The 14,716-nt window shown below is 39.1% G+C and overlaps 1 protein-coding gene across 5 annotated transcripts in view; it reads left to right on the forward strand.

The window, feature by feature from the left end:
- Nucleotides 1-14,716, forward strand: part of stxbp5a (syntaxin binding protein 5a (tomosyn)) — a 93,715-nt gene that overhangs the window by 63,645 nt on the left and 15,354 nt on the right. For all 5 annotated transcript variants that reach the window (XM_034899839.1, XM_034899841.1, XM_034899838.1 and 2 more), the window contains exons 8-15: nucleotides 214-337; nucleotides 2,933-3,011; nucleotides 3,682-3,836; nucleotides 5,714-5,786; nucleotides 6,035-6,182; nucleotides 11,335-11,402; nucleotides 12,850-12,890; nucleotides 13,272-13,492. In XM_034899839.1, coding sequence (XP_034755730.1) covers nucleotides 214-337; nucleotides 2,933-3,011; nucleotides 3,682-3,836; nucleotides 5,714-5,786; nucleotides 6,035-6,182; nucleotides 11,335-11,402; nucleotides 12,850-12,890; nucleotides 13,272-13,492 — 909 coding nt within the window. The remainder of the gene's footprint in view (nucleotides 1-213; nucleotides 338-2,932; nucleotides 3,012-3,681; nucleotides 3,837-5,713; nucleotides 5,787-6,034; nucleotides 6,183-11,334; nucleotides 11,403-12,849; nucleotides 12,891-13,271; nucleotides 13,493-14,716) is intronic.

Raw genomic sequence — 14,716 nt, forward strand, 5'->3', positions numbered from 1 at the left:
GAAATGTTCTGAAGGAAGGGGCCGTACCCTTTTATCTCACTTTCACCATCTGTTGAAGAGTGTATAATCCAGAGCCGGGGGTGTTTAACCCACGTATAAACACTGGACCGTATGGCTGCCGCCATGCAACAGAATTGTAGGGAGATGGTGGCACATGATGTTTCATCCTGCTGAACCACTGACCCCGCCTGCTTCCTGCATGTTGTTTCCTAGGCAATCCACTCCGTTGCCTGGCATCACGAGGGCAAGCAGTTCATTTGCAGTCACTCAGATGGAACTCTGACCATATGGAACATCAGAGGCCAGGGCAAGCCCATACAGACAATCACCCCACACGGTAAGGAGGTGGAATCACACACAAATACAAACACACACTCACACACAGTGTCTGAAATCCCTCCCTAACTCACTCATATACTACTCTCTACAGATCAGATAGTGTTGTGTTCTGCAGTGTTCACAAAAAGCTTTCCCATTGTGGTGATTTTGGGACAAGGAGGATATTTTTCACTATTCTATAGTCCACTGTTGTTATATACTCTAGTAGACAGGGAGGGATTTTAGCCACACCCAGATGCATGTCGGACCTCTTATTCCAACATACTCAAAAATAAATAAAATATGTTGGAATTCAACAATTCTGGTAGATTTCATACCATGAGGATCTAATTTTAACCTTACAATTAACTATATTAGGTTAGGTAATTATTAATAACCCCATACTTTATCTTTTTCCTAATATGAGCAATTTAATCCCTCCACAATAGTAATGCATTTGTTTAGTTTTGCGCAACATATCTGTGCCTTAAGAAAAAGAAATATCTTAAAAATGATTTCGAAACTTCCTTTTCAAAAAAAACAAACATTGTTTGAAGACAGACCAAGCCAAAAAATATGCTTGGCAAATTTATCTTTTACCCTAGAAACATTTAAAGTATTTTACTTTATTGGAATTAATTGTACTTAATTTACTGCTCTTTTTGTTTCTTTTTTAAATATCCTTTTCGCTATAATTGCAGTGTTATCTTATTTCTTGCATCTTTATTTTGTACTTGTATTTTGTGAAGCATATTGCATGGAATCTTTTTGTATGAAGTGCTAAATAATTACAGTTTTTTTAATAATTATATAATTATTATTATTATACCCTCCCTGAGACAAACAGGTTGCTGGAAAAGTAAAGGACTCGTCAAAACCAGTGGTTTCCAACCTACTTAAAGCATTCTAGTACAAGATGTATCTAAGGGGCTGCAAGATGATTATGAAAACAAAGGTTAAAGGGAAAGAACCGCCTTATTTTGAAAAATAATTTAATGTTTGCTTTTTCCAAATCTGTGGGGACAAATTACAAACTATCTTATCCACCTGACGTGCTGTTGGTGGGATTAACATGATGACGATAGAGAAGCTTTTTGTTTACATTCAACCTAGCGGCCACCGAAGCGCAGCAACCCGTTTATGCCATACGTCACCCGGATCGTTGGTCTGATTGGTTAAAGGACTATTCAGTTGCATACAGAGTCATTTGTACTATGACCGTTGATCGTGCCTCTCTTAGAAAATACAAAGCAGACTTCCCAGACTAATGTTCAATCTCAAAAGATTGCGCTTGGTCTGGTGATAGTCACACTATAATTGTAACTCTTCAGGCTTTTAAAATGTATTCAGGATTAACAAGAAAATCCCCCTGCAATCAAACTGCTCACAATTTATAGACGTGCAGTCTGTGAAGAGGGATTACCAATAGACATTGGTTTGTATTGAGGGGTCAAAAACCAAAAAAAGCCACTGCTCCCAAGAAATCAATGATTCGTCTTACTTGCACAAAAATGTGTGGATGTCAAACCTTATGTAAGATAGGCCATATGGAGATAAAATCATGTATTTCCTTACATCAGAAAAACACAGATTTTGCCTATACTGATGACTTTTTAAGGTCTCATAGTAGAGTTTTAGAGTTCAGCCACCTGTCTCTATACTCATCAAATCCAGAGTCTCCTGCACATGGAGGATTATTGTCAATTCAATTATCTCCTGCCTCTGTTTGCTTTACTTTGTGTCTGCGCGTCCGTACATTAATGCCGGTACTCTGTTTATTTCCTGTGGAAAAGCAAGTCTGCTCTTTTGAAGATGCATTTTAATCCATACAGTACTTCTCTGTCTCCCCACACACCTACTCACCCCACAGAGCACTCTGAAAACTCACCCAGATGAAGGGCCTGGAAGAACTAGACAGTGTGTGAGTGCAACAAATGGACAGAGAGTCAGAAAGAGGAACAATGAAAGAAATTAAATGAAAGGGAAAACTTCTAACCAGTTTCTCAAGCTGGTTTTGTGTTTCGGGGATTGCAGGACCACCACACAGGCTTTTTAATTAGTTGTTTCTCCCACTGCTGCATACATAATTAGTTTGGTATTTAATGAACAATGATGCAAATTCTTTTGACAGATTTAAGTTAGGCTCATAAGTCCTCCTTTAATCGTCTTTTTAGAAATCTGTTATTTGGATGTAGTTATTCAAAGCACTTCTAATACAGATGTGCTATGTATAAGCTGCCTTAGGGCTCAATGCGACTCTTCAGTTATAGTTCAGATATATATTCAGCCACTTATTGTGCATTCTGACAAAAATATGCACACGAATGATGGATGTGCAAATTTGCCTGCGCATGGAGCAACCTTGAGGTTTGAATAGATGGATTCTGTAAATCATCCATGGTCGTCTCACCTTCTTTGCATGAGCCCTACCCCTGCATTTGTCTTTATCCTCTCTGATGAATAGCCTTTTGTTATTGTCTGGCTATTGTTTAGAGCTGCAATTTAAGTGCAGCTTCTGGGGAGAAAAAAAGATGAGATGACAGGACAAACAACAGAGGAGAAGAGGTGAAGAGAGATGAACTAACTAAAGTAAATTTTGTTTGTTCTATTTTAGGAAAACAGCCCAAGGACGGGAAGAAGCCAGAGCCTTGCAAACCAATCCTCAAAGTGGAGTACAAAACCACTAGAATTGGGTAAGGTATCTCTCTCTCTCTCTCTCTCTCTCTCTCTCTCTCTCTCTCTCTCTCTCTCTCTCTCTCTCTCTCTCTCTCTCTTTCTCTCTCTCTCTTTCTCTCTCTCTCTCTCTGTCTCTCTCTCTCTTATGTACTAGGTGTAACATAGATTATACACTGCACTGTACAGAATCTCTTTCTCTCTTTCAATTCAAAGGGGCTTTATTGGGTCTTTCTCACACACACGAACACACACACACACACACACACACACACACACACATATCATTACATGTACCCACGGCTATTCCTTCTAGTATTTTTGTATTTTAGACATTTGATGTACTCAGTCCCCTCTCCCCCTGTCAGATCACAATAATAGCAAAGGCACATCAAAGTTATTGACAGGGGTTATAAGATGTTGCCAAGGCAATGTGAGTAGCACATGTGCTTCAGACTAAGAGCTAACCAGAACTCATACACACATAGTTTTACGTCAATATTCTGATATTAAAATAATGTGATGAAGAAAACAGCATTCCTCTCGGTATCATGGCAAAATGTATCAGGGTTGAATTCTCCAGTACTTTCTTCAGTTACTACAGTTCAAATGTCTTGAATGGATCGATCAAAAACTAGTACATTTTATTAGCCATTAAGATTTTTATACCTATGTGTGTGCACGTTCCAGGGAGCCCTTTATAATCCTGTCTGGGGGTCTGTCCTACGACACGGTGGGCCGGCGGCCTTGTTTGACGGTAATGCACGGGAAAAGTACCGCTGTGCTGGAGATGGACTATCCTATAGTAGACTTCCTTACACTCTGTGAGACACCATACTCTAATGGTGAGTTTATGTTATTGTGGATGTGGTGTATGTGCTCATAAAGTGTGTGCATGTCTGAACATTGCATTTGTACGGGTAATCTCATCCTCCTTTCAACAATGCATTAGAATCACCCCCGCACATGCACCTTTAAATTATGTCGGATTGCTCGCCCCTGTGTTAGTGTTTCTGTAATAAATATGAAATTCCCCAAGGGGAAGGATCCTATCCCAGTTTCATTATCTAACACACCACATTACTTTTTCATTTCATCTCTTTGAACACAATAGCCTTCCATTAAAATTAAATGAATATCTTATTTCCCGTATTGAGGACTTAACAGCAAAAACAAGTCAAAGTGGAGCTGAATGTTATAGTATAGGATCCAGACTGCATGTAATCCAGTACATATGTAACCTCTGGTGCAGCGTGGGTGCATGGAGGAGGTGGATAATCCATGATCATCTGGCTCCAGATGCAGACAAAGTATTGTAACACATAGTAGTACAGTAAATATTCTTACAACAAGGTCCACTTACTTGGTTTTCAGAAGCTTTCAGCCACACCTCATGTCTTTACTCAGTAGATGGAGTTTTCCTAAATGTGCTCTATTCACAACCTTATTTACAACTTGACCAACTTTTTCTTTATCATAGAAAATAAGTTTTTTGTTTTGATGATTACCTTAATTGTATTTAGTTGGTAAATATTTAGGTAAATCATCAGTGGAATTGACCATAATTACAGTTACATTAGCCTCTCCCAAATGCAAAAACGAACAGACATAGAGATACTGTTCAGGGATTTAAATAATGAGTCACAGGAGAATATGAAACATTTGTAGACCAGTGTCTGGCAAGTAAAATGAGAAGGACAGTGAGAGATGTAATGACAACAGTAAAGTGTTTTAACCTTGGTGGACTCTGACAGCCTGAGGCCTTTCAGCTTTAAAAAACAGATTGTTCTCTGAACACTAGTTTGCAGCCACACACGCATATCAATAATTTACAAATATATGAAGGGTGGCGCTCTGGGGTGTGTGTGATGCTATTTCCAATTCAAACGTCCACAGCCAATTTACCCATACCAAGTTTTTTTAAGGGTTAGAAAGCTAGTTATTTCTCTTACTTTATCATATATTTTGTCGATGTGCCCTAAAGCTAAGCACTTAACCCCCTGCTACTTTGGAGGAGGCAATTATTGGCTAAAACATAGAAGAGAAAAGTGGGCAGCTCTGATGTGGTCTGTGTAAATCTATGAATGTAAGGAATTATTTGCATCTTTTTAAGTACTTATTATAAGCATGAATTTTCTTTGTATTATGTTTGTATTCGCAGTTTATCTGTTAGACCTGACCTATTTATTTGTCCATGTTATTGCAGGATGTGTGTGTCCCCCTTACTAGTATTTATGACTTTTATAATGCTTTCAGACTGTGACCAGAATCAGAGATATGTGGAAATATCAGGCTGATCTGTACTGGTTCCAGTGCTGTGCCTTCTAAGATATAAATATATATAAATGTACAGTATATCTGTGGGTGGAATCAGTGCATTCCTTTTATCAATTCATTCAATACAATGGTTTAAAATCTATTATAAGGGAGAATCATCTTAAGGTTTTATATAAAATTCTACTCCCAAATCAGACTGAGACAAATATTTAACCGGAGCACTATCCCCCACAGACCCAAATCACATAGATTAATGAAAATGAAGCGTTAAACATTCCTGCCCTCCCAACTTCAGGGCACAGATATGGTAATAACATTTGCCATATAAAGTATGAGAAATTCCTCCCCTGTGGTTTTGTAGATTTCAGGGGAGTTCTCTCTCTCGTAATTACACTACTGAAAGTATGGTGAAATGAATGACTTGCTTTGCTGTTTCTCTATGCAGATTTTCAGGAACCTTACGCTGTGGTGGTCCTTCTAGAAAAGGATTTAGTGGTGATCGACCTTGCACAAAATGGGTGAGTCTGACTCTTTATTAAATACCTCTTCATCAATTTTTTTTCCCTAGACGTGGGATAAAATGACACAGTTGGCAGTTATTATCACTCATTATCTTCATTATATTTTGCCTCTACATGATATAACTTACTTCCATTAATCTTATTCTTTAGTATGCATGCAGTACTGAATGAGATTGATGCACTGATACTTGGCAGGCAGACTAATTGAATTAAGAGTGACTTTGTCTTTGCCCTCTTGCTAACAGTTACCCTATATTCGAGAACCCCTATCCTCTGACTATCCACGAGTCTCCTGTGACCTGCTGCGAGTACTTTGCCGACTGCCCTGTGGACCTCATACCTGCACTTTACTCTGTTGGCTCGCGGCAGAAACGACAGGGCTACAGCAAGAAGGTAATATATAGAAAAGCTTTATGTTGCAACGATTCATGTTGTTATCTGTAATGTGAATATTCAGCCTCAACCCCTCTCTGATCCCCTAACTGTGTCAAATTCTTTCATACATTTTAACCCAACCTTTGTCCCTAAAGAGGGGTTATTATTTATATGTGATGGTAGATAAAATGTAGGTAAACACTGATTGAGTATTCTTGTGTTTATTGTTATACAGTATGTGTACTGTATTGTATTGTGGTTACATATAATATATTTGCTACCCCTAAATTCGCACGTGGCCCCAGCCTGGCCCCTCCATTTGAAATGTTCCAGAACCGCCACTGGTCTTTCTTACTGTTGTGGGAACGTTAATGAAACCATTTTTCACATAAAACTAGGCCTGCAACTAACAATTATTTTAATAATTTGTCACTCATTTAGCTTGTTACTTAATTGATGAATCAGATAAAAAAAAAAGCATTCATTTCCAACCCTTTTATTCAAATTCACAGTGCAAAACAGGTTGCTCCTTGAACATCCTTGAGCTGTTAAAGTAATAATTAAAAACAAATGATGTGAGTATTTGTAATAGCACAATTTCCATCAACTCAATACATACTTGCATACATACTTGTTGTTTTAGTTATTAGTTGTGTAAAGGTAAGTAACCCAAAGAGCAGAGACAGACAACACACACAACACAAGTTCACTTGAAGCTTATTCATAAAATTATTACTATCATTGTAGTAAGTTAAGTTCAGACCACATTTAAAAACAGCTTAAGATTACCAAGTGCTATAAAAGAACTTTAAAACAAAGTTAAAAAGTAGGCCTACAACACACAGACACACACACACACACATATTTGTCAACAAGAACCGATATGGGACAAAGCACAGAATATATATATGACAAAAGATTGACAAATCAATGGGCCAAAAAGGGCAAGTGAATAAAAACATGTAATTAGTCTTCTAAACTGTACCACCCCTGCTTTAGTCTACTGGATTTATTTACGAGCTAACGCTAGCTTGTCATGCTTGTTGAGCTGTATATTGAGTAAACACTAGCACCAGAAGAGATACTGGAGGCACGTTACGTTCCTCACTTCAAAACGGAACAAAAGTAGGATTCTGTAGTGACTTACCCTGCTGTTGAACTCCCTTCTTCCTCATCAGAGACTCCGATATGGCTACGTTGTAAGTGCTGAATCATCATTGTGGTGCTACCGTGCCATGCCATGTCGCTTTTGCACATCTTGCAGTTAACATTGTTAATAGTGTGAAATGCACCCATACCTTGGATGACTTAGGACGTGCTGATTTCTCTGCCTCCGCCATGTGTTTCAGAATAACATTACAGGTTGTCACTCCCTGATGTAAATCAAGTCCAGATTTGAGTCACGCATGCTCAGATGTAAACAGTTTACGGCATAATCTGTCACACTGATAGTTGTAAAATCCATGAAATAATAAACCTTTCACATTCAAGTGACAGTCTTTGTTGTGTTTGGTTGCTAACTTGTAGCTAAGCTAGCAGTCATTCCAAAAACGTTTTAGCTATCTATGATTGTTTTATTGCTAACGTTAGCTCAAAACAACCTTCCAGTGACAACCTTTGATGTGTCGGATGCTAACTTGTAGCCAGCAGTGAGTGAACTTTGTTAAGTAGATCCATTTTTACTGTATTGACGTCACAAAGTTTCTCATTAGCATCTTGTAGTCTACTTATCACAAAGTGACGCATGCACGACTCAAATCTGCACGTGACTTACATCAGGGAGTGACACAGGTCTCTCTGATGGTATTTACTATACCTCTGCTGTTTTTTTTTGCTCCACTCTGCTCAACTTCATGCTCAACTCAATTTTTGTTTTTAATTCTCAAACAGCTCAGCAACTTATTGAGTGGCGTAATAGTTGCGCGACACAACGAATCAATAATGAAATTTGTTATACAATTCTTTTAATAATCACATTTTATTGATTTTATTGATTCGTTGTGCAGCCCTACATATAACATAGCAGTGGTAAATGTCAGGCTTTGGATAGAGACCCTCAGAATTAAAGAGCTAGGGCTTCTTGACAGGTTTACAATTTTGCAAGGAAAGGGGGAAATAATTGGTGGGAGAGGAAGGGATTTGTTTCTTCTCAGTAGATTAGAAGCAATGCAAACAAAACATAAAATGTATTTTGAGTTAAGGTGTAAGGCCAACGTAATGTGGTGCTAATTATAGGAAAAATGGGAATTTCTAAGGAAGAAAAGCACAATTTAAACCCAAGTAAATTGCGATGGGATACTAATTTATTATTATAATTTTCTGTGTACAGATGTTACACTTTGCATGTTAACCTGTTAGCCTGTAATCTTGTGCACAGATTAAAAGACTCTCTTAGTTACATTGGCGGGTGTAACAAAATCGCTAGTTTTAGCAAACACTAGAAAAGCTTAAGTTATCAACATCAGCCTCAGCTGTCTTGTTCCTATAATTAGTACCAAATTACAAAGATATTGATTAGGAAAATTACAGAAGTGTAAAATATGCGTGACTCTGTTGCTACAGAAATTGCTTACTCTCTGTCATGATTTTGTGCAACCATTTGTTAAGCAGAATCAGACAAAACTAGAACTGCAAGCAGTTAGGACGGGGTCCACGCCACATTGTGCCAGTTGTCCCGATGCTAGTAGGTAGCGGCGAACCGGGGAGCTCACAAAAGCGGAACCCGAAGCGTAACGTGGGGATGTAAACATCAGGAATATGAACATATCGAGAGGTGTGAGCACCAAGGTCGGCGGTACATTACCGTTGCAAATATCCCAGAGCCCTAAAGGACTTTCAACAACCTCTGGTCCGTCTGATTTAATTTTCTAGAAAAGCTTGTAAAACATCAACCTTGTTTACCCAAAGTCAGTCTATGAACATAATTTCTTTTCAGGAAAAACTGGGAATTAGAATTTTTGTGCTGCACTGAGTTCACTTGAATGTTAAAAAGTTTGTAGGACCATGAAGACAAATAAATAAATGAATGAATGAAAAAACGGAACAAGTATCTCACAGATGTATGTTGATTACACACACAGCAACGCCACACAAGCATTTGTGTTGTCTAAAACATTTCTATATATTGGTCATCCAGTGCGAAATAAACATATTGAACGTTATAACTCATAAAGGACAAATTAGTTACATTTCTTACATACAGTGGATCAATCATGCATGTAGCAGTATGGATTAATTGCACAATGACCCCGAAATTCTCTGGACTACAAGGCTGGAAACAAAACCTTCTGTAAGGGATAGGAAGACAACAAAGCAGGGGTGAAAAGGGTGACTGTTAGTTTTTAGCTTCAAAAGACACTATGTTTGTACTAGGTATATTATTAAAGTTATGAATCAGAAGTGCATTTTGGTGTCGTATACGACGCGCTCAACCTCAGAAGGGATAAAATTGCCCAAAATGGTCTACGTTGATTATAGCGCATCCTAATGGCTTATCTTTACTACATGTGGTACAGGGCCTCCTAGCGGCATGCCAAACAATCATCAAAGGTTTGGTGTTGATAGCATTTATTCTGGCAGAGATATTGCAATTGCAAGTTTCCCATTTATATGCATTGAGTTTTGCGACAAAACCAACAAACGTTGATTATAGCGTTCCCTAATGGCCAATCTTCTCCACATTTGGTACAGAGCCTCCGGCAGCATGGCAAACAATCATCACAGTTTTCGTGTTTATAGCATTTATTGTGGCAGAGATATTGCAATTTTCCCGTTGAAATGTATTGAGTTTTTAGGCAAAACCAATAAATGATGACTTTAGTGTCCCCTAATGACCTATCTTTACCAAAATTGGGATAGAACCTCAGAGCGGTATGACAAACAATCACCACAGGTTTCGTGTGTATAGCATTTATTTTGGCAGAGATATTGCAATTTTCACATTGAAATGCATTGTGTTTTTAGACAAACCAGTAAGTATTGATTATAGCGCCCGCTAACGGCCAATCTCTGCCAAATTTGCCAAAGACATGTGAGCAGAAATGGGCGTGGCCTATGTCAGGAGACTTGGCTTGATTCAATAAACACATGGATGTAAAGATTTTTAATGTGTGATGTATATTCTGGGAGTAAAGACAAAAACACGTTTATTGTAGCACCACCTAGTGGTCCAAATCTGTAATGTTTTGTAAGTCAGGTCAAATACCCATGTACCCCGTTAATTTCCCATAATTCATGTAAATGTAGGGGATTAATCCAAACTTGGTCCTATGGGCCACGCCCACTTCAACCAATCAATACCCTAGATGGTACCCATCAAATTTTGTAAGAACACACCCTCCCGCCAGAGGGTGGAATTTTCCTTCATGTCATTCTGGAAAAGAGCGTAATGCCTAAATTAGAAATGTAAATGTTCCACACTACACCCTCTAACCATCTTGCCGGATTCCAAGAACAACAAGGTTACTTAACAAAGGACACATAAATGCATATTTGCTTGTTTTTTGCTACAAACCGCATGCAGCATGAGTTAATTTAGTGCTAAAGTATCTTTCTCAATGTTTCTTTGAAGCTAAAGCGACTATATACTAGTGTCATAATACCTAACGATCATCCTCTCTCTTTGTACACCTCCTTTCTCTTCTCATTCTCATCTCCTATCCCTGTATCATCTTAGACAGACCCCCTGCTCCTTCAGCCATTATGTATGCCTATGTTCTTTTCCCTGTCGCCTTGTTCTAGCTTTCTGTCGGAAATGTCAGCATGTACTGACCTAAACTGGCTGCCTAGCTGCTGCTTTTGTCCCTTTTTTTTTTTTGTTAAGCAAAGGCCTAGCTGAGCTGCGGGAGGGCATTCTCACATAAAGATCACCATGAGTCATCATGATGACCTTTGTATGTGTCAACGTGTTCAAAGCCAAACCCCCTGCCAACATGCACACACACTCTCAGATGGAGACACACACACTCATTGAGGTGCATAATGTATAATTGCAAGACACACTGAGAGCGGTACACTAAGGATCCCTGCCTTTGCTTTCCCATGCACAAGTGTGGTTTTATCATGTCATCTTTTCTGAAATCAATGTTTCTATTGACACGCTGTTTGTTAACATTCTACCTGTGGTCTCTCATTCACTCTAATATAATATGTGTGTCTGCTGTCTATCCAGGAATGGCCTATTAGTGGCGGAAACTGGGGTCAAGGCACACAGAGCTACCCAGAGATCATCATCACTGGGTAAGACAATATTGATTTAATTAGCATTATCATTATCGTCTTGCTGCAACTCAATTACTTTCACCTCTCCTGCACTGTCTGGCCTCCAGAGCAAAGAAGTTTGTCTTAGAATATTTACTGTAGGTCTTTATATATTCCAATCATGTGCACCTCGCTCCATTTTAATGTTTATTATCACGCTCTGAGCTGTCAACATGGGGAGAAGGGGTGTTTTCAACAGAACACACACACACACACACACACACACACACACACACACACACACACACACACACACACTGAAGAATTGACATTGAGGCATTGGTTTGGCTCCTTTCCTTCCTCCCTCTCTCCTCACCCCTACAGGCCACATTACTATTCTGTACAGGCTTCTCTCTCTTTCTAAGAGTGGCACAGCCTGCAAAATATTCCTCTCCAAATCCACTCAGCTGAACAACGAGAAGTGTGAGGGGAACAAATGGAAACCAAAATACATGTTTTTTATGACAATGTTCTTATCCAGGACACCTAATGGAGAAGCTGCCATGCTGAACACCTGTTGTTTAATGTAATCCTGTGCACACTCAATTAATTTTCAGGCAATTGGCAATGTGGATGTTGCTGGATGTTCTGTTGCTTACAGAATTTACACAACATTGCCAAAAAATATGTGGACATCTGAGCATTGTGCCCAAATGTGATTGGAACATGGCTGCAGGGATTTGCTCCTATTCAGCCACTAGAGCTGAATTAGTGAGGTCGGCCACAGTTACGGTCACAGTCGGCGTTCTAGCTGAGGTGTCTGATGAGGTTGAGGCTGGGGCTTTGTACAGGCCCGTCAAATTGTTTTACACTAAAACAGAGCAAGCCGTTCTTCATGGGCCTCACGTCGCGCACAGAGGACTTGTCATGTTGAAACGGGGCAGGATGTTCCCAAAACGTGTGCCACACAGTTGGAAGCAAACTGTTGGGTTAAATATCTTTGTATGCCATTGAATTAATTCATAACAGAATTAAGATTTCCCATGAGTTGAACTAACGGGCCAAGCAACCGGAAAAACAACCTCAGGAACAAAAGTACAAAACAAGATTGAGGACAGGGATATCCATATACTTTTGGTCATATGTTTGTTAAACAACCTTGAGAGAAGACATGAGAATCATTAGTTAAATCCCTCTAAAGAGGACAGCTGTGGTTGTGTTAAATGATTAATTGGGGACCAAACTAAATATATTAGTTTATTTTTTTTATTTTTTTTATTTTGATTTACCACCTAGACATCAGGTTTTGTGTTTTCAATTGATATTCTTGTGATGTTTTAATGCTGCAAAATGTACAAAATTATTTATTTTGAGCAGACTAGAATTCGAAGTTAGTAGTCAAGACAACAAGACACAAATGGAAAGTCCCCTCTCTTTTGTTCCTCTACTTTGATCTTTTCTTTCTCTCCTTCTCTTGAATTCCCAGGCATGCTGATGGAACTGTGAAGTTCTGGGATGCCTCTGCAAGTGAGTTCACTCAACAAGCTAAGCTTTGTATACGCTTCAGAAATGATAATTATTGTTATAAACAAACAATAAGCAACAAAGTATATTTTGAGCTTCAGTTGAAATTTGAGATAGAAGGAGAAGCTCACACAAAGCAAGCAACTTTAAAAACTAATATAGAAATGTATTTTTTAATACATATTTCTAAATTTGAGCACCAGCCTTCATACAGTCTATATCAACAAAATAAGTATTATGTAAATTAACTATTGTACATGTAGTAATAATGGATAATTTCAATTTCAAAGCACCACATTGCTTCTGATTTCATATTCTTGAAAGTCATATTTGATTGTCTGATTTCCCTTGAATGCAAACTGATACTTTGCTCTTTTCTCCTAGTAATGCTCCAAGTGCTCTATAAGCTCAAAACAGCCAAGGTGTTTGACAGAAACCGGTCCAAGGAGGACAAGAGCAGCACCGAAGTGTCAGATGAAGACCCCTTTGCCATTCAGATCATGGCCTGGTGCCCTGACAGCCGGATGCTGTGTGTGGCCGGGGTGTCAGCCAATGTCATCATCTACCGCTTCAGCAAACTGGAAGTAACTACTGAGGTGGTGCAGGTGGGTAACCGTTTGCAATGCTCATTTTTTAATGCAAACAATACTATATATTTTCCCCGTTTTAATTGTAAGACTGTTGTACTCTACAAGCACAAACACAAATAAGGGACATGTGTAACTTTTCAGTAAGTATAGGTTATACAAGGGTTTTATTATTTGCCCTCAGCACTCACTTTCTTTACTGTTTTAAGAGCACAAACACACACATGCACTCAAATAACTGCCCGGTCAAAGGCAGTATGGTTGCCATGCCAACAGACGGAGCAGTGAACAAGCAAAGCTAGACTGTCATTATAACCTGCCTTGATAGCGACGTAAGTGCTTATGGGGGTGTGTTGGGAGTCTGCGTTTAATGACATACTGTAAAGAGAAATGCTGTTTAAACTGTGCAAGAATCCTCGCAGCTCCTTTAACACAAGTGAGAGGGTGCATGTATAATGTATATATGCGTAGTTTCTGCTTTTTGCTGGAGCAGTGGAGTGTTACATTGGTCAACCAGCAAGATACTTTAATTGTTTATAAGTTTGGCAACAATTTTTCTTGTTTTTTCTTGCAACAACACCACTGCCGCCACATCACTTGTCAATCAAAGTGTGTGGGAGGTGTGATGATAGGTTTCTCCTCACAGGTCTCTAAATTAATTTTAATATTTTAGCTTGTTCCCTCAGTGTCATCCCTTTTTTTTTACTAACTATTTAATTCTTATGTTCCTCCAAACAAACTGGGTTTACAGAAAACCCTAAAAACATGATTCTGTAGAGTTCAAGTGCCTTATTGCAAATCAGCCAACTTCCTGTTAAAAACGTTTTATATGGATGACTGATGCATATTGCAGAGAAATGTCAGGCACTTTTTTCTAAGCTCAAAAAGTGTGTCTGGGATTTGGATCAGGAGTAGATGTGTACTTGCAGTGAGCTGTAATTAGGAAAACAGCCTCCGTTCCCTCAAGGTAAAACACCTCTATAACCTCACAGATATTAAGGGAGAAGAGGACAGAGGAGAGCGGGTGTGAGGAGCCGAGCAGAGAGCACTGATCACTCTTCACTCCCACATGTCAGTGGGGCTAATGAGACTGACAGAATGCAAAAGAGAGGGGCTTTGTGTTTGTGTGTAGGTGTGTGTGTGTTTGTATGCGCGTGTGTGCGTGCCTGTGTGCTTGTGTGGCTGTGCGAAGGCGTAGGTTGCAGAGAAGTAGCTTGAAGGAGGACTTAGAAGGAATGGAAT

This window comes from Etheostoma cragini, chromosome 18 (assembly GCF_013103735.1).
Source record: "Etheostoma cragini isolate CJK2018 chromosome 18, CSU_Ecrag_1.0, whole genome shotgun sequence".
In the NCBI taxonomy this organism is placed as follows: Eukaryota; Metazoa; Chordata; class Actinopteri; order Perciformes; family Percidae; genus Etheostoma; species Etheostoma cragini.